Source organism: Stomoxys calcitrans, chromosome 5 (genome assembly GCF_963082655.1).
Source record: "Stomoxys calcitrans chromosome 5, idStoCalc2.1, whole genome shotgun sequence".
In the NCBI taxonomy this organism is placed as follows: domain Eukaryota; kingdom Metazoa; phylum Arthropoda; class Insecta; order Diptera; family Muscidae; genus Stomoxys; species Stomoxys calcitrans.
The window spans coordinates 106,879,488-106,902,646 of NC_081556.1; the positions used below are offsets into that span (position 1 = coordinate 106,879,488).

At 38.8% G+C, this 23,159-nt stretch overlaps 1 protein-coding gene across 3 annotated transcripts in view; it reads right to left on the reverse strand.

Annotated features, from left to right (window-relative positions):
- Positions 1–328: 328 nt before the first annotated feature.
- Positions 329–23,159, reverse strand: part of LOC106088399 (mucin-5AC) — a 612,109-nt gene continuing 589,278 nt past the window's right edge. For all 3 annotated transcript variants that reach the window (XM_059368394.1, XM_059368396.1, XM_059368395.1), the window contains one exon: positions 329–766. In XM_059368394.1, coding sequence (XP_059224377.1) covers positions 486–766 — 281 coding nt within the window. In that variant the 3' untranslated portion in view covers positions 329–485. The remainder of the gene's footprint in view (positions 767–23,159) is intronic.

The following is a 23,159-nucleotide window of genomic DNA, read 5'->3' on the forward strand; positions in this document are numbered from 1 at the left end:
CTTTAGATATTTTTTAGCCAATAGCTAACTACTACCTTACGTCTTGAGAACTAGCTTAGGCCGGAACGCAGCTATATTTTTGGTCCACACCAGATGGTATCGCATATAAGTTTTTGGTTGTTGTTACTTCTGGAACGTGGCAGCTTTGGGGTTAATTGTCAAAACTTGAGGTAAAATGTAGACTGCAACTTTTGGTGCAACATTTTCTGCTTCCGCATACTGGATACATGTTGTTTCAATACAATACGGCTTGGCAACATTGTTGCCATATTGTGATGATGGGCAACTCTAAGGTTTTAAGAGATATCATTTAACAATTTTATTATTTTTATTTTTTTTTTTTTTTTTATTATTTTTTATTTAACCCAATGTTATTTCACCATGTTGTCATTAGTACGGGAAAATGTTGTTGTTGTTATTGCAGTTCTACTCGTTTGTTGCATTACAGATGCCGATACAGATTTCAACTATAATTGTTTCATTTGTTATGGAATTTGCTGCAGATGAGGCATATGATGTTGCTGAGGCAGCATTAACACTGGCTCTGCCTGTTGCTGTAAGGGCTGGGCATAGGCTGCTTCTATTGGGCCTCCCACACCAACGCCTACACCACCTGCTTCTGCCACCGCTGCTGCTGCGGCAGCAGCTGCTGAAGCCAAAGATGAGGTAGTGGCTGCCAATAGGGAAGAAGCTGTCTCTGTATAGTTTTTACCAAAACGAGCCCGATCCATGGTTTCCTTCATTAAACGTTCATTTTCCTGGCGAACTATGTGCAGCGAAAGAGAAATGAGAAGAAAAGAAAAGAGAGAGAAAAAAAGAAACAATATAATTTAATTAGTTGAGGTTTTATATAAATTAATTAGTTGTTCATTTAGCATAGTGTAAATAGTAGCAAAAGGAAAACAAAGTACTGCAAATAAAGTTCAGAGAAAATAGCATAAATAAACATATGTAAATCTTAGAAAATATGCTAGAGAAAAAAATGGAACATTTTATATATGAACATATATATGATAATATACGGATTTTGCCTTTTTTGCATTTCACTCAATGTTGCTTAGTGCCATAAACTGCAGTCAAAGTAAATGCCTGTTGATGAATTTTCTTCAAAACATTTTTTCATCAATCCAGACTATTTACTTTAAATGCAATCTAGCATGGTGGAGATTTTGCCAAGTGTTTTTACTTATTCTTGACTTTGTTTATATTTCACAATGACTATACATTTTGTAGAATTTTTTTTTCGGTGTATTTTATATTCCATACTTACTCCCACATATAGACCTTGTTGTATGATGTCCTTTTATATGGTCATCCTAAAAGTATGCTTTAGTATTTTGCCATGTGCACATTGGCTACTTGAGTTTAAATTTAATTAAGTTCTTAGCACATAACTAATGAATTGTGTTGCTTGAATTGAATTCTTAGAAAAAATATGCTTTTATTACAGTTATAAGAACATTGATATTCCTAGAAATGATGGTTTTTAGGGGGCAATGATAAAAAAATAAAATTTCAAAAACTTATGAGCACACACGGAAAAACGTGTTACGTTAGCCAGGGCCGAATGTTGGGAACCCATCACCATGGATTGTGCGTAAAATATCTACATAATAAATTTCTGCCAAATCAGGCAAAAGTTAAACTTCTAGGGGCCGTAGAAAGCTAATCTGGGGATCGGTTTGTAGACCGATTTGGACAATACTTACCATCGATGTTGGAGGTCATAACAAAACACTACAGTATATTTCGCTTATAAGGCATACCGAATATAGTTGAATTGAAGATATAGTAGAATATAATTAATTTACCCCTAGATCGTTCGTTTAGCGAGTATAATTCATTAACGATATAGTCCATTTTCGCTTAAAAGCCATACTTTTGAATCACTCATAACATATAATGCCCACAATTTATGCAAGATATAGTCCACTACTACATTTTGATAGTGTACACATTGAAAGACGCTCCGCTCAAGAAGTGAATTGAAAGATTGAATAATATGGGAACTATATCAAGTTATTGACCGATTCAGACTATGCTTGGCATAGGTGTTAGAAGTCAAATCCAAATGGACTTAAAATGACATGACGATTAAAAATACTATTATTATACCCTCCACCATAAGATGGGGGGTATACTAATTTCGTCATTCTGTTTGTAACTACTCGAAATATTCGTCTGAGACCCCATAAAGTATATATATTCTTGATCGTCGTGACATTTTATGTCGATCTAGCCATGTCCGTCCGTCTGTCCGTCCGTCCGTCCGTCTGTCTGTCCGTCCGTCCGTCTGTCTGTCGAAAGCACGCTAACTTCCGAAGGAGTAAAGCTAGCCGCTTGAAATTTTGCACAAATACTTCTTATTAGTGTAGGTCGGTTGGTATTGTAAATGGGCCATATCGGTCCATGTTTTGATATAGCTGCCATATAAACCGATCTTGGGTCTTGACTTCTTGAGCCTCTAGAGTGCGCAATTCTTATCCGATTGGGATGAAATTTTGCATGACGTGTTTTGTTATGATATCCAACAACTGTGCCAAGTATGGTTCAAATCGGTTCATAACCTGATATAGCTGCCATATAAACCGATCTTGGGTCTTGACTTCTTGAGCCTCCAGCGTGCGCAATTCTTATCCGATCAGAATGAAATTTTGCATGACGTGTTTTGTTATGATATCCAACAACTGTGCCAAGTATGGTTGAAATCGGTCCATAACCTGATATAGCTGCCATATAAACCGATCTTGGGTCTTGACTTCTTGAGCCTCTAGCGTGCGGAATTCTTATCCGATCAGAATGAAATTTTGCATGACGTGTTTTGTTATGATATCCAACAACAGTGCCAAGTATGGTTCAAATCGGTCCATAACCTGATATAGCTGTCATATAAACAGATCTGGGGATTTGACTTCTTGAGCTTTTAGAGGGCGCAATTCCTATCCGATTTGGCTGAAATTTTGCATGACGTATTTTATTTTTACTTTCAACAACTGTGTCAAATAAGGTTCAAATCGGTTCATAACCTGATATAGCTGCCATATAAACCGATCTGGGAACTTGACTTCTTGTTCTTTCTAAGATCTTCGACACAAAATTTCGAGGTGTTACAACTGAATGCAGAAGTAAGTGTGTCGCACATCCTACTACGCATATAGCAGCTATTGTACACTTATTCACTTATTGTCTAAAAAATCGCTATTTTGGCCTAATTCGCCATATAGGCCACTAATTTCGTGCAATGCAACGTATGGACAATAAACGAATAATACTGTATGTGCAAAATTTCAGCCAAATCGGTTTACAATTGTGGATGTCATATCGGGAGATCGGTTTATAAGAGAGCTATATCAGGTTTTAGACCATACTTGACACGATTGTTGGAAGTCGTAATGCAACACCACAAAATTTACGCGCAATCGGATAAAAATTGAGCCTGTTCACTATGTCATTCATCCGCATGAGCCATGGTCATGCATAAATACACATGGCCAGTCATGCATAAATACACATGACCCAGCCACACATACGATCGGCCAGCCAGCTTGCTAGACACGCAGCTATCCAAACTTATATTAGTTTCAGTACAAGTGATGAACATTCAGACACATTAATGTAAAGGTCATTCGGTCGGGCATGGAAATTGATATATTTGCTTGTTGGCACAGATGCTCACATGGATTGTCGTTATTCAACGTCTATTTTAAAAAGCCCAGTGGGATATAGTTCTCACTTGGTTGATGTAGCAAATGCTACTTAATGTCACGTTTTTAAAGGGCTGGTCATGAGTGGTTGGGCAGATAAAATAGTAAGATGTGTGGCATGGTTCGCAGTCAGAAAGCCCTAAGCATTTCATTGTCTATTAACGCGATTCGTTCAAATCCTAACTGGTGGAACTAGGAAACTAGTTGGCATCCTAACGTGATTCGATCGCATTCAAACGCGACTAGGAAACTAGTTCGAATCCTAACGATGATTCGTTCGCACCATAGCTAGGCAACTAGTTCGCATCCTAACGCGACTGTGCAACTGGTTCGCGTCCTAACGTGACTGGGCAACTGGTTCGCATCCGAACTAAGCAACTAGTTCGTATCCTAACGCGACTGGGAAACTGGTTCGCATCCTTACGGTGACGCGATTTCTTCGCATCATAACGCGACTAGGCAACTAGTTCGCATCCTAACGCGACTGGACAACTGGTTCGCATCCTAACGCTGGATTGTTCGCATCCTAACGCGACCCGGAAGCTAGTTGGCATCCTAACGCTGATTCATTTGCATCCTAACGCGACTACGAAACTAGTTCGCATCCTAACGCGACAACTAGTCGTCGCGCCCTAAATATTTTTTCGAACTCGTGGAGTTAAAAGTGTTCTTGAGAATCTGGACGTAAATAAATCCTCGGGCCCGGATGGCATATCAACACTTGTCTTTCGCAGGTGTTCTTCGACGCTTGATCGTCCATTACCCAACCTTGCCTATCTTGCTGGAGTCTTCCCGGCGCGTTGGAAGGTTGCGAGCGTTCAGCCAATACCCAAGAAGGGTGAGGCAAACAACCCTGCGAATTATCGGCCAATTGCGATATGCTCCGCTTTCTCTCAGGTCATGGAGAGCAAGGTTAATCACCATTTTGTAAGGTTATAAAACGATTCAGACCATATTTGGCACGCATGTTGAAGAGAAGATGTTGTAAAAGATTTCAACAAAATCGGATAATAATTGCGCCCTCTAGAGCCTCAAGAAGTCAAGTTGCGAGATCGGTTTATATAGCAGTTATATCTTCCGATTTAAGGTCTTCGGTCCGTAAAAGAGGCATTAATTGCCTGATTACGCTTGAATTTAACACAACCAATTTTATTCAATCGCCAACATCCCCACCGAGTATGATAAAGATCGGGCAATATTGGGATATAGCTGTCATGTATACCGATCTCCCACTTTTAGGTCTAGGGCTCATAAAAAAAAAAACATTTATTGCCCGATTTCGCTTAAATTGAAGGTCATGGGTCCATTAAAAACGCATTTATTGCCCGTTTTTGCTGAAATTTGACACATCGACTTTTAATCAACTCGTCAAAATCCTCACCGAGTATGGTCGAAATTGGGCAATATTTGGATATAGCTGTCATATATACCGGCTCGTAGAAAGGGCATTTATTGCCAGATTTCGCTTAAATTTGACACGTCGACTAATGTTGGATTCCTCGATATCCGTACCAAATTTGATTCAGATTTGACTATATTTGGATATAGCTGCCATATATATGCCGATCTCCCGATTTAAGGTCTTGGGTCCATAAAAAGGGCATTTATCGAATTTCGCTACAATTTGGCACAGTGAGTTATATTAAGACCCTTAAGATCCGTACTGAGTATAGTTAAGATCGGACAATATTTTGATATAGCTGCATATAGCGGTTATATAGGGTTGCCCAAAAAGTAATTGCGGATTTTTCATATAGTCGGCGTTGACAAATTTTTTCACAGCTTGTGACTCTGTAATTGCATTCTTTCTTCTGTCAGTTATCAGCTGTTACTTTTAGCTTGCTTTAGAAAAAAAGTGTAAAAAAAGTATATTTGATTAAAGTTCATTCTAAGTTTTATTAAAAATGCATTTACTTTTTTTTAAAAAATCCGCAATTACTTTTTGGGCAACCCAATACATATATACGAAGTGGTGGGTATCCAAAGCTCGGCCCGGCCGAACTTAATGGGTTTTTACTTGTTATCAACTCAGTTACGTCCATTTTTTTATCCGTAACCAATTTCAACAAAGTTTTGTTCTTTTAAATTTCTTACTATTTACAGTTTTACATTGAAATATCCTCATGCAAGAAGCAATACTACATTTTTCCTTTTACCATTTCTTATAAGAATTTTCAAATTTCCTGGTTAACTGTTGGCAACATGGGAGAAGTAGAAAAAAACCTTATTATATTTTCTTGTTTGTGCCCAAAGTTACTTACGAAATACTTTAGCCGTTAGTCTAGTGAAATTTATAAAATTTGGTTGAGAGAGAAAATATTTCATAGACTTTATATTCTCTTGTATACGTACATATAGCTGTAGTTTGTTTTCTTTTCTATTTACAAGCGAAGATCAAACTTCTAAAAGTATGCAATGTTCAAGATAATGAGTTCAACTATTCCTAAAAGTATGCTACATTGCAAATATTTCTTATTATGCTGTTGCCGCTTATGCTTCAATATAAATTTTCAACTCAACTCAACTATGATGGACATTTTTCATAGCATACTTTTATGCTGGCACACAAATTGAAATATTGTGCATGCCTTTTGAAGCTCCAGCACACATATTTTATACATATATGGCCTAAAAGGAAGGCCAAAATAAGGCTTTATCTAAAGCTTATGCCCATATACGGTTGAATGAACACAAAGCCTTGTTAAAATTGATTTGCTTCAAAGAAAGATTTGCTTTGTAAAGATTGAAAACCATTCAAAAGAAAAATCCCATATTTCTTATCCTATGGTGGTTAAGTTATGGTCCCATATTTTGTTTAGAGCTTTTGTTCTTCTCTAGTTTATTACCCTTGCTGTATGCTTGCCTTAAAAGTGCCCCATATAATTGCCCACAAAGTGCCAACTAAAACAAAACGTGTTCAACAATGTTTTTCCAACAACTAAAAAGGATTCTTAACACAGCATGACAGAATGGATGTAAAACTCTTCGCCCCACCCCAAGTATAATGGCCAATTAACACTCTTGCAGTGCCATATACTCTTGGCTTAAATTCCATATGATCCCATAATAAAAGGAAGGGTGGCAGTAAAGAATTGAAAAAAATTTCGACTGGATTTCTTTATATGCTTCTAAAGAAAAACTTTTAAAATCCTCAAGTGTGGGAAGGTGAATCTCTTGAACTCTTTTCTTGGCAACATCTGTGCCTGCATAGTACTTTATTGATCTTAGCAATTGGCAAAAGCTGTGTGTGTGTGTGTGGTTGGTAAAAGTTTGAAGCACTTTTCAAATATCTGCGTAGAAAAATTCCAATACATTGTTTTTTGTTATTGCTTTTACAGATTTGCTTCCTTTGGCTTTGCTCAATGTGTGCTTTTTTCTTCTTAAGCTTAAACTTTCCTTTAACTTGCCAGAGTTGCCTAGCAAAACAACACGTATGATAGCTCTGTGCTGAAGAAAAAAAGTGTGGGTGAGGGATTAAAAAGTTTACTGTTCTCTGCAAATAAAAAATGAATGTTATACCATAAACACTTTTGTTCTCTTATGTGCTGGCAGTTTAACTTTTTTGAAGCTTGAATTTTGGGTTTGAAAAAATATGACAACCACATAGGTAACCACTATGATGAGGCTTGATGCTTTTGTCATTGATAGATGAAAATCCTAAAAGTATGCCTTGAGTTTTTTCTTAAGTCATTGAATAATGAATATTGAATATTGGTAAGTATGCTTTTGAAAGCAATCTTATTTTATTTGAATGATAAGGATTGTAAGAAATATTTCAAAATTTATTTTTAAGTGTGGCTAACATTAAATGTTACCAAGTTGACACTGGTATATTTGTCAAACAAGAAATGACAGCTACATGATGTAGATGGTGTATGATGTATTACTTCATTATATTGCTTACAAGCCGTCAAAACAATTGCTTCTGATTTTTTTTTAAGTTATTTATGATTGAACTTAAGCGTAACAGTGTGATTGTCTTATATTTGGCTGGAAAATTACAACTAGCTATTGTTGGCGAACTCAAACACTCCACAGTGAACAAAATGTTTGTGTATAGCATCATATATCGTTATAATGTTACTGGTAGCGTTGTCAAACGCCATGGTGGTGCTCCAAAAAAACTGCAAAATCACTTGAAATGGTTCGGCGAATTCAACAAAATCCCCCCCGCACTGAAAAACGAGCTATAGGTAAGTCCTTGCAAATGCAAATTGGATCATAAGCAATCCAATAAGGAACTGGGGCAAACTTTTTACATAGCAATCAGTACTGTTCGACTCAATTTTAGGCTCAATGATAAGGGACTCGGCTATAAAAAGGTCGTCCGAACGGTAGAGCGAAATTTCAGCCAAATCGTATGAAAATTGAGGCTTCTAGAGTCTCAAGAATCAAATTCTGGGATCAGTTTATCTGAGGGATATGTTAGTTTACAGACCGATTCGGATCACATTAGGCATGGATGTTGGAAGTCAAATTTCAGCCAAATTGTATGAAATCTGAGGTGTCTAGGGATTAAAGTAGTCAAATTCGGGGATCGGTTTATATGAGGGGTATATCAGTTTACAGACTGATTCGGATCATACTCGTCATGGATATTGGAGGTCATAATGCATGTCTTTGTGCCAAATTTCAGCCAAATTGTTTGAACAGAGGTTTCTAGGGGCTAAAGTAGCCAAATTCGGGGATCGCAAACTGAACTAAGTGAAAATCCCTCTGCATGCCAGACAGCCACACAGCAGATGTTCTTTAGCATGGGCGCATAAATTCCTATGACCGCGAGCGAGCATAGGACAAACGAATAGAAGCACACGGACAGTGTAACAACTGCGAGTGGCTTCGTTTTTATCGCTCTGATCAACATGTTAAAAGCTGTAGAATTATTTTAAATATTTTCGCCGTTTGTCCCACTGTGCGTCGTCAGCATACGCGACCACTTTTACACCTTTTTCTTCCATAGACAGTAACATATTGTTAATGGCTATATTCCAAAATTAGAGGAGACAGAACGCCTCCTTGAGGAGCCCCTCTACTGACCCATGTTTGTAGATCTCAGCCTTCTAGAAGCTTCATGACGCCGGTTTTGCAGTTTAGTAGTGTAGTTCTAGTGTTTCTCCACTAGACATTGACCCCACTAGACATTGTTTCCCCACTAGACATTGTCCACACCTTCTCTGACTTCTGAGTGTATCATACCGTAATAAGTTTGGAGCAGGGCTGCAGAGTCGACCATAGTCCGAGTTTTTGAGGCCGGAGTCGAAGTCGGACTATTGAGCCGGAGTCGGAGTTTGGTTTGGAGTTGAGCACGTTAGCTCCGACTCCGAACCGCTCTCCGACTCCGGTTTAATACTCCGACTCCGATATTAGACTCCACCTCGGGGTCGGAGCCGAGGGCTAGACTCCGCAGCCCTGGTTTGGAGGCTAGGATCATGTGCAGTCTGGAGGCCACGATGTAGCCTCATTTGCAAGAAGGTCGAGTATTAATACTTTCATCGAACTTATGGAAATCAAAAAACTTTTGGGGTCTCGTTTCGGTTATGAGAAGTGTGTGGGGAATTCAGGTTAACTTCAAGTTGGATTGCCTCCAAGGCAATTGAAAGTCCAAAAACGAGTTGAAAAATAGCTATCTTAAATTATTATCAACCCACATGTCAGTCTGTCGCAATGTCAGGCTTGACACTTCCTCTGTCTCTCAAAAAATGGTCACTTGGGTTATTCGGTGTCTAATTGCTTTCGAGTTTTGGCTAGAAGATCAAACTAGAGAACATATTTTCCTAAGTTCCTAAAAGTATGCCATATGCTTGGGTTTGACAATGTTCCTAAAAATATGCAATAACTTTACCAAAGCTTTAAACATTTTAAATATTTCGATTAGCTCATAAACTAGGCAATATTTTTTTGGGCAATTGCGAATATTATGTTTGCTATGACATCATATTAAATCCAATATTTTGTGGTTAAAATGAGGTTTATGTGAAACTGTGTTTAAAAACATTTTAGACAGACCTATTCGTTGGTAGTACTTTATTTTTATTTCCTTGAAACCAGCGTATAAAACTTTCTATCAAGCTGAAACTATGAAAATATCCTTTGGTATATAAACAAAATAGGGGTGACAGCTACTTTAACTTAGATATATTTGTGTTTTACTACAAGCCCAAAAGTATGCAACATATTATTTGCATGTTAATTACCTTTTAACGTTTACAACGACTTTAAGATAAATGTTCTAACAGAAGTACCAATTCACAGAATTGATTTAAAATCTCTTTTTTAACTTGACCCAATTTTTTCCCACAAAAAATTGTTTGGCAAAAAACTTTTCTCTGAAAAATTACAACCATTTAAAAGTTTGAAGCATACAAGAAAATAAATGGTGTCTTTTAAACTAAATCTTTCACTAGAAATAGCTTCTAAAACTGACCATCAACTAAAGACCAGGAAAAGAGTTTTTGTGTATTGCAAAACAAAAAAAAAAAACTCCCCAATGACAAATGTCCATTTCCATGCAGTGGAAGTCAGCTTTTAGTGTATAGTACACATCACATAATCCTAGCAAAAGTGTCAACAAACAAAAAAACCCATTAATTTCCAGGAATCCTTGTATGCTCACACAGGGAAGTAGCCAGGCATTAATTTGGGGAGGGGAGGGGGGGCATATTAGAACTACAAATCAAGAAAAAGTACGTATACGCTCTAACTTTAGAGAAATGGGAGTTGTGGGGGAGGGAATGCTACCCCCCCTGGCTACGTCCCTGGACTCACGCAAAAAGCAATAAATGTTTTCACGCACACCAGTAGATGGAAAACAAAAATAATGACACTTCACCATTAAACTTAGCAAATTGTTGCACACTTGACCAAAAAGTCTATGAGAGTTGCAACTATTCGCCCTAGTGACAAATAAATTCCACTTGGAATCAAATGGACAATGGATGATGGAAAAATAGCCAACAAGGGCCACAACATAAAGAAACAAAAAAAGGGCCAAAACAAAACTGATTGCCTGCTTGAATTAAATGAACCCATTACATTGGACAACTAAATTCACATGGGTAAAGAATACTTGGAAATACATAGAAAAAAAGAGCAAAGAAAATGTAGCATATACTAAGGGTGACGAAAAAATAGTTTTGGTTGTATAGCATATCTATAGCATATCATTAATAAATGCCAAAACAGTGGCATACTTTTGGGGTTAAAGCAAAAATTGTATCAATGACAGTTAGTTGAATGGAATAACGGATATTAAATTGTATGCTAATAGCATGTTCTTGCTTACACGTTTTTTTTCCACATTAAATGAAACAAAAATAAGATGTTCAATAAGTGCTGCGAACGACGCAATAAGAATACCTACATAGGTACAAGGACTCTCATGAAAAAATAGAGACTTTTGGATTGATTTTATACGTTCCAGCAAAAGGAAGTGAAACTGAAGCATTGTTACTTTAGTGTTGGCATTGGTAAGATGTGTCTAATGCAAATCACTATCGAAACCCGGTTGAAGGGAAAATGCCCTTTGTAACATTTGGCGACGTAGCAGTGTCTGCTCTGGAGTGACACAAGACTGTTCAACCGTCAATTAGTTGAGCTCTCGAAACTGATAGGAGAGGAGGGAAGAGGAGAGTCATTCGTAGATTCCGTGGTCTCCGATCCTTTGAACTAAATACTACCACAATAGTTCTCCAAGTTGTTGGGATTAGACGGAATCTCCTCACTGATGTCAAAGAGTTTGGATGTACCGGCAGTCGACTACCTAACCAAGGTATTTCACATGTCTCTACACATTTTATCTTGAAAATGGGAAGAGTGATCCAGTTACTGAAGCCAGGAAAGGAAAATAATACAGACTGCTTGACTCGTCCGTCCCCTAATGCTGATTTGTTCGCATCCTAACGCTGATTCCTTCGCATCCAAACGCGAATCGCCCGCACCCTAACACTGATTTGTTTGCATCCTAATCACCTTTCGTATTCACACTACATTACACACCCTTCGCACTTAGCTCTTACCTTTCCGGGCTTCAGCTAGTGCAGCGGTGGAACCAAAGAGGCTCGTTTGAATCCTAACGCTGATTCGTTTGCATTCTAACGTGACTCGTCCGCATTCTAACGCTGACTTGTTCGCTTACATCCACACTACAATACACACCCCTCTCCGTTAACTCTGCTCTTACCTTTTCAGGCTCCAGCCACAGCAGCGGTGAGACCAAAGTTACGTCAATGAAACTAAATCTAAGCCCACTGCCTGAAGACAACTGAATATGAAACAATCTGCAAACTAGCCGAATTTGTAACCGCTTCCTAACGAGAGTCCTTGTTCGCTTCCTAATGCTAACACGTTCGCATCCTAACGCTAATTCGTTCGGACTCGAACGGTACTCGTCCGCATCCTAACGCAGTCTTTTTCGCCTCCTAACGCTGATATGTTCGTATTCTTACGCGACTCGTCTGTATCCTAACGCTGATTCGTTTTCATCCTAACGCGATACGTCCACACTCTTACGCTAATTTGTTCGCTTGCTGACGCGTTCCTTTCACATCCACAATACATTACAGACGCTTCTCCCCAAAATTTACCATTATCTTTCCAGGCTCCAACCAGAGCAGCAGTGAGAACATGGTTTCTCGAATAACACCAAATCTAAGCGGTGGAGACTACCGTAGCGCAGAGGTTAGCATGTCCGCCTATGACGCTGAACGCCTGGGTTCGAATCCTGGTGAGACCATCAGATAAAAGACCATAGTTGCGCGAATAAAACCAAATCTTAGCGGTGGCGGCCACCGTAGCGCAGGGGTTAGCATGTCTGCCCATGACGCTGAACGCCTGGGCTCGAATCCTGGTTTTCCGTCCTATTGCTGGCAACCTTTGTGAGGTACTATGCCAGGTATGGTGTCGCACTGCGGCACGCCGTTCGAACTCGGCTATAAAAAGGAGGCCCTTTATCATTGAGCTTAAACTTGAATCGTACTACACTCTTTGATATGTGAGAAGTTTGCCCCTGTTCCTTAGTGGAAGTGCCCCGAATAAACCCACTGCCTAATACTAGCCGAATCCTTTACCGCCACGTAGCTAAACAATCCTGACCCGTCCGAATACCAAAAATACCATAGCTACCGAGTGGATCAATTCAATGGAACAGGCACCTATCTGCTAAAAGTGCTTCACTGATTGACGCCAATAATCATATTTGGATATAACTGCCATATAGACCGATCTGTCGTGTAAGTGTCTTAATAGCCGTAATTATTGCCCGATTTCGCTGAAATTTGGAACAGTGGGCCATACCAGGGCATCCCGTATCCGAACCGAATATGTTTTTTATCGGCCCATCTTAACATATATTGGGTTGCCCAAAAAGTAATTGCGGATTTTTCATATAGTCGGCGTTGACAAATTTTTTCACAGCTTGTGACTCTGTAATTGCATTCTTTCTTCTGTCAGTTATCAGCTGTTACTTTTAGCTTGCTTTAGACCGATATATAGACAGATCTGCCTATTTAAGGTCTTAAGCCTATAACGCATTTACCACACGATTTCAATGAAATTTGGAACAGTAGATCTCATTAGGCCCGCCCAATATCCGAACTGAATATAAATAGTATAGATCGGAATATGTTGTTGTTGCCACATTTGTTTATGAAGGTAGCGATCTTCGTCAAGCTCCTGTAGCAAGCTCGTTTGGTGACTGATACCCGCGGGAATAGGTTGGCCATTGGTTATATAAAGGCGCCAATAACTCGCCTTGTCATATCGAGTATTATAGGCACTCAGTGTTTATGCAAGAGCCGGTGCCTTTCAGCCTCTCGCTGAGAGTCTTCGCTCGTACCCCTGATTACCGCGGCTGCCGTTGCAGCGACACCATATAAAGCATTTCACTATTCGCAACATGCGGATGCGCCCAGTAGTTCGCAGCTGAGCTTCTCGTCACAGCGATGAACACTACACTGATCGGACTTCAAAGTTCCAGATTGTGTGGTGCTCACAGCTATCTCGTGCCGGGGATCGGACCATATTGAGTTATAGCTACCATATAGGCCCACATGGCGATTGAGGCCCTATAGCCCATGAATGCTTCAGTTATTGTCCGAAATCCCTGAAATTTGGATAAGTGAGTTGTACTAGGGTCCCCGACATCCGACCAGAATATCGGTCACATTGGTCCATATTTATATATAGCTGTCTTATAGACCATTCGGCCGATTCAGATTGGCATTTTGCTGAGTTTTGGAACAGTCGAACCAAATATGGTCTAGATTGGACCATGTTTGAAAAAAGGTACCAAATAGACCGATCTGCCGATTTTGTTTTATAAGCCCATAAAAGTCGCGTTTATTACTGAATATAGACCTCTCGTTGTCTGAACTGAATATGGTTCAGATAGGAAAATTTCTCAATATAGTTGCCATATAGACCAATTCAGGGTCTTAACGCCATAAAAGGCGTATTCAAGCCTGATTTTGCTGATATTTTGAATAGTGAGTTGGTCAAGGCCCCCGCTATCCGAACTATCGGGCTATGTTTGCACGTAGGCACCAAATGGAGTGCTCTTCCGATTTTGGTTCTTAGGCCAATGAAACTGTGAAGTCACAGAACACTTCATCCAAAATTTCAGCCAAATCGGATGAGAATTACGCCCTCTAGTGGCTCAAGAATTCAAGATCCAAGATCGGTTTATATGGCAGCTATATCAGGTTATTGGCCGATTTAAACTATACTTGACACAGTTGTTGGAAGTCATAACAAAACACTTCACGCAAAATTTCACCCAAATCAGATGAGAATTGCGCCCTCTAGCGGCTCAAGAAGTCAAGATCCAAGATCGGTTTATATGGCAGCTATATCAGGTTATACACCGATTTAAACCATACTTGAAATAGATGTTGGAAGTCATAACAAAACACTTCATGCAAAATTTCAGCCAAATTGGACTAGAATTGCGCCCTCTGATGACTCAAGAAGTCAAGATCCAAGATAGGTTTATTGGCAGCTATATCTGGTAATGGCTCGATTTGAACTATACTTAGCACAGTTGATGGAAGTCATAGGAAAACACTTCATGCTTAATTTCAGCCAAATCGGATGAGAATTGCGTCCTCTAGTGGCTGAAGAAGTCAAGAGCCAAGATCGGTTTTTATGGCAACTATATCAGGTTATGTACCGATTTAAACCATGTTTGAAGTAGATGTTGGATGTCATAACAAAACACTTCATACAAAATTTCAGCCAAATTAGACTAGAATTGCGCCCTCTAGCGGCTCAATAAGTCAAGATCCATGATCGGTTTAAATGGCAGCTATATCAGGTTATACACCGATTTAAACCATACTTGAAATAGATGTTGGAAGTCATAATAAAACACTTCATGCAAAATTTCAGCCAAATTGGACTAGAATTGCGCCCTCTGGTGGCTCAAGAAGTCAAGATCCAAGATCGGTTTATATGGCAGCTATATCAGTTTATGGCCCGATTTGGACCATACTTAGCACAGTGGGTGGAAGTCATAATAAAACACTTTGTGATAAATTTCAGCCATATCAGATTAGAATTGCGCCCTCTGGTGGCCCAAGAAGTCAAGATCCAAGATCGGTTATATGGCAGCGATACCAGGTTATGTACCGATTTGGACCATACTTAGTACAGATAGTGGAAGTCATAACAAAATATTTCGTGCTTAATTTCAGCAAAATCGGATTAGAATTGTGCCCTCTAGTGGCTCAAGAAGTGCCCTCTAGTGGCTCAAGAAGGTAGGTTTATATGGCAACTATATCAGGTTGTAGACCGATTTGAATCATACTTGCGCTCTCTAGGGGCTCAAGAAATCAAGATCAAAGATCGCTTTATATGGCAGCGATATCAGGTTATGTACCGATTTGGACCATGCTTAACACAGTTGCTGGAGGTCATAACAAAACACTTCGTGTAAAATTTCAGCCAAATTGGATTAGAATTGCACCCTCTAGAGGCTTAAGAAGTCATGATCCAAGATCGGTTTATATGACAGCCATTACAGAACATGGACCGATATGGCCCATTTACTATCCCAACCGACCTATTTATTTACAATCCCAACCGATGCTATATGTTAAGTTCTTTATATTTTTTTTATTTATGGGGGTTTGGGTATCGGTAATGCCATCTTCTTTCAAACAAAAAAAAAACCTTTAAAAAAATACTCTCCATCTATATAATCGCTTTCACCTGAATAATGCATTTGAGATAATTTTTTCGTTTAAATATTTGAACTGTTGACGACAAGCTGAATGGAAATGGGAAACAAAGACAAATACAATACAAGACAGTACAGTAAAATTTGGAAAAAGTATAAAATTCAACAGAAATGCTGTAAAAAAAAGACCCCTTTGCATTATTTTTCATTTCTAATGCCACTTGAGAAGCAAACGAAGAAATGAGCAAGAAAAAAGAAAACTTATTGTCCTTTTTTGTGTGAGTTTTTTGTTGGTTTTTTTCTGAAAACGTTTTTGTTAATTTTTCATGATGCTCATGTTGGTGTTTTCGTTTTCGTTCTCATTCCCATTCTCCCTACCATTGTCACTTATTGTCATCGTCGTCTGGCAAAGTGGTTCTCACTGGCAGAATTTGCAGTCATGATTGTGGCACTTGTCACTGTAGCTAGTTTTCCAGCGCCGTGGATTGCATAAAATTCTGCTTTCTATGCCAGATAAGTTGTTGGATTTTATTGTGACAAACACATAGACAGTTCTACATAGTAGAGTAGCTCAGCTAAGTGACTTTCGTTGTGTCAAAAACATTCCCATCGGTCGGCTACGTCATTGCCATCATCATTATCATCAAGAACAGTTGCAATATTATCTTTTAAAGTGACGGCATACGGTAACGTGATTTAATTGTGAATGACTTAAATCGCAAATTTAAATATGACGATTATAGTGAAAGAATGCCAGGATCTTTAAAAGAAAAGAGAATTGAAGTAAAATGGCCTGGCAACCAAACGATGCGTATAGCCATTTGCTGAGGAGGCCTTAAACTCCTTCCTACATTCAAAGATGGTGCGTGTGGAAAGCATAAAGATATCACAGTCGACGTCCCCGCGTTAAAACCCAACAATCTCACACATTCTGGGTTGGCCTGGATTTATTTCAGGCCGCGTTATGGTCAGGCAGCCTAAAACAGAAATTAGTCTCTGAGTATTTAATGGAGACATCCAGACCTTGTTCTCTCCCCAAGCTGTGATCAATCCATGTAGAATGAACTAACTGATGGCTCCACCAGAGTTCGGCCAATCCTAGACTGTGCGGCTGGCTACACTTTCCCGCACTAATCCAAAAGTGTCGTCTCAGCTATCCAATCAGAAACCTTTTCAAATCCATCCAGATCTCCTATCATAGCCCCGATTATTCCGCGATTGCACTGCTCCTATCTTCTATGCACTCTCCTATCGAGTTGAGTCCAATGTCTATCGGTCGAACATATAGAACGTCTATAACCTGATATAGCTCCCATGTAAACCGGTCTCAGGATAATCATTGTTCGGTTCCTAGAAGCTTTGATTTTTGGTGGTTTGACAGAAGTTTGGTATGTAGAACAAACTTATGCCACTCATTGTATATATCTTTGGCAAAAACTTGTCCACCATTGTTCTGCATTACCTTCAAACCTTCCTAAGTTTACAAAAACTCGAAAACGATTTCAACAATCGTTGCGGACTTCTTAAGCTCTTCGTATTTCATAACAACTTAAAAAAAAAGAAATCATCGAAAAATACTAAACAATTTTTAATCTAAAAAAAAATTGTCATTTAATGTTATATCGTCCTGTGTGAACAGCCTTGCATTCTGAATGCCACTGCGTACAAACAAATGTATGAGTATTGGTTAGACAAAAACGCAAAATGAAAAAGCAAAACGTTTAAATTGCGGAAAACAGCTGTTATGCTAATGGATATAATCAACAACATTCTTTCCTCTAGCTATGCCTTCGACTATTATGACGAAGGCAGTGCAGTCAGTAATGTAGTAATTTTAAACCATTATAATTGCCAGATATGAAAAGAATACGAATGCCGAAAAGACGCAAGCGGTAGTTATAAGAGTATTCGTGTGTTGTAAATAATGACGCATGCAGCTATTTTTACGTTTAAAAATATAGTGTCAAAGCCCAAAAGTATGGTATTGAAATTGCTAAAAATAAAAATAAATTTGCATTACAAAACACAATCGCCTTAATTATATGGCATATATTTACAAATAATGCGGCAGTATTTTTAAATTCTGAAGGTCTTTTTATCCATTTAAGAAAATTTTAAGAATTTTTTGTTGTGGTAACTACCCCTAAAGGTATGCAATACCTAGACTTAATTGAAATTTTTTAACAATTGTTTTATATGTAATGTTATCTTAACTTCATAAAATTTTGAGAGCATTTTATCATATTAACATAATAAGAAAATCAAATTTTTGATTACAAATAAATAAAATAAGCCTAAAGGTATGCAATATGAGAAGCTAGACAAAAATTAAACATAAAAACAAAGGCGATCTCCATCTTGATTAAAAAACCAGTAGGGAAAGCAAAAGTTGGGCGGCGCCGACTATACAATACCCTACACATACCCTTTAAATACAATGTGGGAACTATATATAATTCTGAACCAATTTTGATAGACCTCGGCTGAAAAATAAATATAACTAAAATGTCAGCCTAAAAATATGCTACACTTGCCAATATGTTATGAGTAAAACTAACCTAGATTTTTAGTCTAAAAAATATGGTGGCTTGAGCAACATTTGGCGTGAATACTAGCCAGAAAGGTTGTTATGAGAACATTTCACAAAAAATGCAAGGAATTTCTTTGTTGACTTCTCAAATTTTAATGGTGCCTAAAAATATGCAACTATAGCTATTAGGGTGGGTCGATTTGAACATCTTAAGAGGCCCTTCACGTGTTTGGTTCTTAGGATTGTATTGAACAAAAAGTCCACTAGACCATAAGTCTATGGTGAAAATCGCACCTTAAGATTTCGACCTGCAGTTTTTTCAGAATTTTGTCACTTTTTTGGATATTTTGGCTTATAACAGCCAAACCATTAAGATTTTTGATCCAATACCGAGACAAAAATTGTAGCCTAGACAGCATTGGAACGCTCCTTCAGGCAGTTTTGACTTTGTGAAAGTGCAAGCTAACCTGCTGGCTGACATGTTTGCCGGAAATTCTTGCCGGAAAGCGATGAACCACTCCCCATTATTGAAGACGTATCTAGTTCCATGCGTCAGATATATTTTCGAACACGTGGAGTCAAAAGGGTTTGTTGTTGACCTTGATGTAAATAAATCCCCGGGCCCGGATGGCATATCGTCTCTTGTTATATGAAAGTGTTCTTCGAAGCTCGGACGAGCGAGCGCTTTACGCAATCTTTTCAACCTTGCGGGGATTTTCCCGGCGCGTTGGAAGATTTGCAAACGTGCAGCCTATCCCCAAGATGGGTGAGGCAACCAACCAATTGCGTTATGCTCTGCTCTTTCCAAGTTTATGGAGAGCATGGTCAATTACTATCTTGTGAGATACTTAGAGCCCAATAGTCTTCTTACCGACCGAAAATATGAGTTCCGCAGAAAACGCTACACGGGTGACCTGATGGCATTATTGTCTGAACGTTGTAGTCGCTCTATTCACCAGTTCGGTGAGAGTAAGGTCGTGGCTCTGGATATCTCCAAGGCATTTAATAAGGTCTGGCACGGTGCACTCCTTTCAAAGGTTGCCGCTCGATTTATACCGAGTTTTCTCAGAGATCGCACTATAAGAGTTGTTGTAGATGGGTCTAATCTGACGAATATAGATTTAGTACCACAAGGCTCTGTCCTTTTTCCCTCTCCCTCATCCTCATCCTCATCCTCTCCCTCTACCTCTACCTCTACTTCTACCTCTACCTCTACCTCTACCTCTACCTCTACCTCTACCTCTACCTCTACCTCTACATCACCCTCACCCTCACCCTCACCCTCACCCTCACCCTCACCCTCACCCTCACCCTCACCCTCACCCTCACCCTCACCATTTGAAGACAGGAGGCGAATTATTGACGTAACACTCTGCCAGGATTTGCTGGCCATTTATGAGTGAGGTCGAATGAGCAGAGTACATATTAATGAACACAAGGCGCAGTGCCGTTTGTTGGCCCACAAACGATTCACTGGCCCTTTACAATATCTTTCGACGGTATAGATATCCATCAGTCAGAGGCTCTTAATATTCTGGGCATGAAGATTCAATGTTATGTCCGTTGGTCAAAACATGTAACCGAAATGTCGAAGGAAGCATTCAAGTGCTTGGGCTTTCTTAAGCGGTGTAAGAAATATTTGACTCCCTCTGATCCTCTTAATATCTACACTACGTACATCAGACGAAGATGGGATATAACTCGCATATATGGATTGGAGCTTCAAAATCATCCTCGGAGCTGCTTGACTGTGTCCAGAGGCGGGCGTTGGTGTTGATTGGAGATGGTAGGATACCCATCTCTATTGTTTCCCTTGAACATCGTCGAAATGTGGGTTGTGTGGCGCTGTTTTTCGGAAATCAGTTTTCTGATTGCTGACTTGAGGTTGTTTGTCAGAAATACAAGATTTTCTAGAAGCGCGCATTGGTTTGAAATCCATTGGCCAGCTGATCGGACCATGCCCTATAGGATTAATTTTTTTCGTACGGTTCGTATTTGGAATCGCACTTACGACATCTAGAAATTCAAAGCAAATGTCCATAAACACTGCCCCGTCTATACCCCCCCCCCCATCCTTAACTATCCTCTCCAACGATATGTACTGCATATATAGGGGACATACCCTGCTTGTTGGTTGATTAAAAAAAGGACGATCTAACCATGTCCGTCCGTTGTAATCACGCCGGAGTCTATAAAAATAGAGATCTTGAGCTGAAATTTTGCACGGATTCTTTTTTTGTTCTTAGGCAGGTTAAGTTCGAAGATGGACAATAACGGACTATATAATGATATAGCCTCCATAAAGTCTTTGGCCTATAAAAGCCGTATTTATTGCCCGATTTTGTTAAAATTTCTCACAGTGAGTTGCTTTAGGTCCTTCAACATGACCGCCGTAAATGGTTTAAATCGATCAATATTTGGATATAGCTACTATTTATACCGATCTCCCGATTTTAGGTCCTGAGGCAATAAAAGGCGCATTAATCACCCAATTTCGCTGAAACTTGGCACATTGAATTGTTTCAGTACCTTCAACATCCGAATCCGAATATGATGCACATCGGACATTATTTTGATATAGTCTCCATATAGACCGATCTCTCGATTTAAGGTCTAAGACCCATAGAAGTCGGCTCAATGGGTAACCTTAGAATCCTCGACATCCGTATCGAATACGGCTCAGATCGGACAATATCTTGATACAGCTCCCATATATACGGGCCTCCCGATGTAAGGTCTAAGGTCCATAGAAGTCGCACATATTACGCGATTTCGCTGATTACCCGATGTAGTTCTAGGGGCTCAAGAACTCAGGCCGAAGGACCAATATATATCGAAGCTATATCCAAATCTGAACCGATATTACCCATTTGCAATCCCCAACGTCCTTAATCAACAAGAAGTATGTGCGAAAATTTTCAAGCGGATATCTCCATTTGTTCGACCGCTGTTGTGATTTTCACAGATGGACGGACGGACCGAAAGATGACGAACGGACGAACGGACATGACTATATAGACTTAAAATGTCACTACGATCAATAACATATGGTCTTCATGGGGTCTCAGATCAATATTCCGATGTGTTACAAACTGAATGACTAGATTAGTATACCGCCCTTTCTATGAAAGTGGGTATTAAAAGCGATTGGTTTCTAACAAAACATTTAAACATAAACCTCTAAATGAAAGAATTATTAAAAGAGCATACATATCAGATGATATGTTATAAAACTGTCATGGCATACTTTTCATCTGAATTTTTTTGTAAATATCACGAATATAAGAATTTCCAAGAAATTGTTTTATAAATTTCATTCGTTATTCCTAAATGATTTACTTTCCCCTGCCCACTTGCCATTAATGTCCTTGTACAGCTTAGATTTACTTTCGAAGCGCGTCATAGAAATGCTATTCATATCCTGGCAACCAGCCTGATGAGATTTACAAAATTATGCTTTAGCTTGAGGTGTGATAATTGGAAGTGCTGATTCATGCGCGTGTAAAATTTAAGGTTTGTTAAAAAAAAATTTTTTTCTTGGTACAACCTACAAGTATGCTATAAAAATCTACAGGATTTAACAAGCAACAAAGATATTTTTCAAGTAATGAAGTTTGACTACTTTTTCGCAGAATTCATTTCAAGCGTTGCATGTATTCGAAATAATAAATTTCAAATATTTTTTTATATACATTAATTTTTAATTTGTTTTTTTATAAATTGGCTTTTGTTGATTCAAGCGAAAAATCTCAGAATTCCCTTTAAAACGCCTATATGACAGCCCACAAGTATGCTATGAAAAATGTACATTGTTTTAGTGGAAATGATACTTGAAGGATACATTTTGGAGGAATCTTTGCACTTCTCTAATAAACCGTTTTTAGGAAAATGTGAACTTTAACTTAGTATTTTTTGTTAAACAAAATTTGTTTTAAATTTGTTTTTAATTTTATGATTTTTATCTAAAAAACTGGTTTCTATAATTAAGCACTTTTCATAGTAGCTAAGAATTGTTAACGAATATTCGGCCGGGCCAAGCCTTATATACCCTCCACCATGGATCGCATTTTCTTCTCGTCGAGTTCTTTTCCCCGTATCTCTTTTTAGGCGAACAAAGGATAAAAGAAAATCATTGTTATGCTATTGGAGCTATATCAAGTTATGGTCCGATGCGAACCATAATTGATTTGAATGTTGGAGACCATAGGAGAAGTCATTGTGTACAATTTCAACTAAATCGAATGAGAATTGCGAACTTTATTGGTTCAAGAAGCAAAATAGGGAGATCGAATTATAAAGGAGCTGCATCAGGCTATAAACAGATTTCAGACCATATGTGACACATATGTTGAAGGTCATGGGAGAAGCCGTTGTACAAAATTTCATCTAAATCGGATGATAATTAGGCCCTCTTGAGGCTCAGGAAATCAAGATTCAAGATCGGTTTATCTGGCTGCTATATCAGGTTAAATAACGATTTGAACCATATATGGCACATTTGTAGAAAGTCGTAACAAAACACCTCATGCAAAATTTCAGCCAAATCGTAAAGGAATTGCGCCCTCTAGAGGCTCAAGAAGTCAAGACACCAGATCGGTTTATATGGCAGCTATATCAGGTTATGGACCGATTTGAACCATACTTAACACAGTTGTTGGAAATCATAACAAAACACCTTATGCAAAATTTCGGCTAAATCGGGTAGGAATTGCGCCCTCTAGAGGCTCAAGAAGTCAAGACCCCAGATGGGATT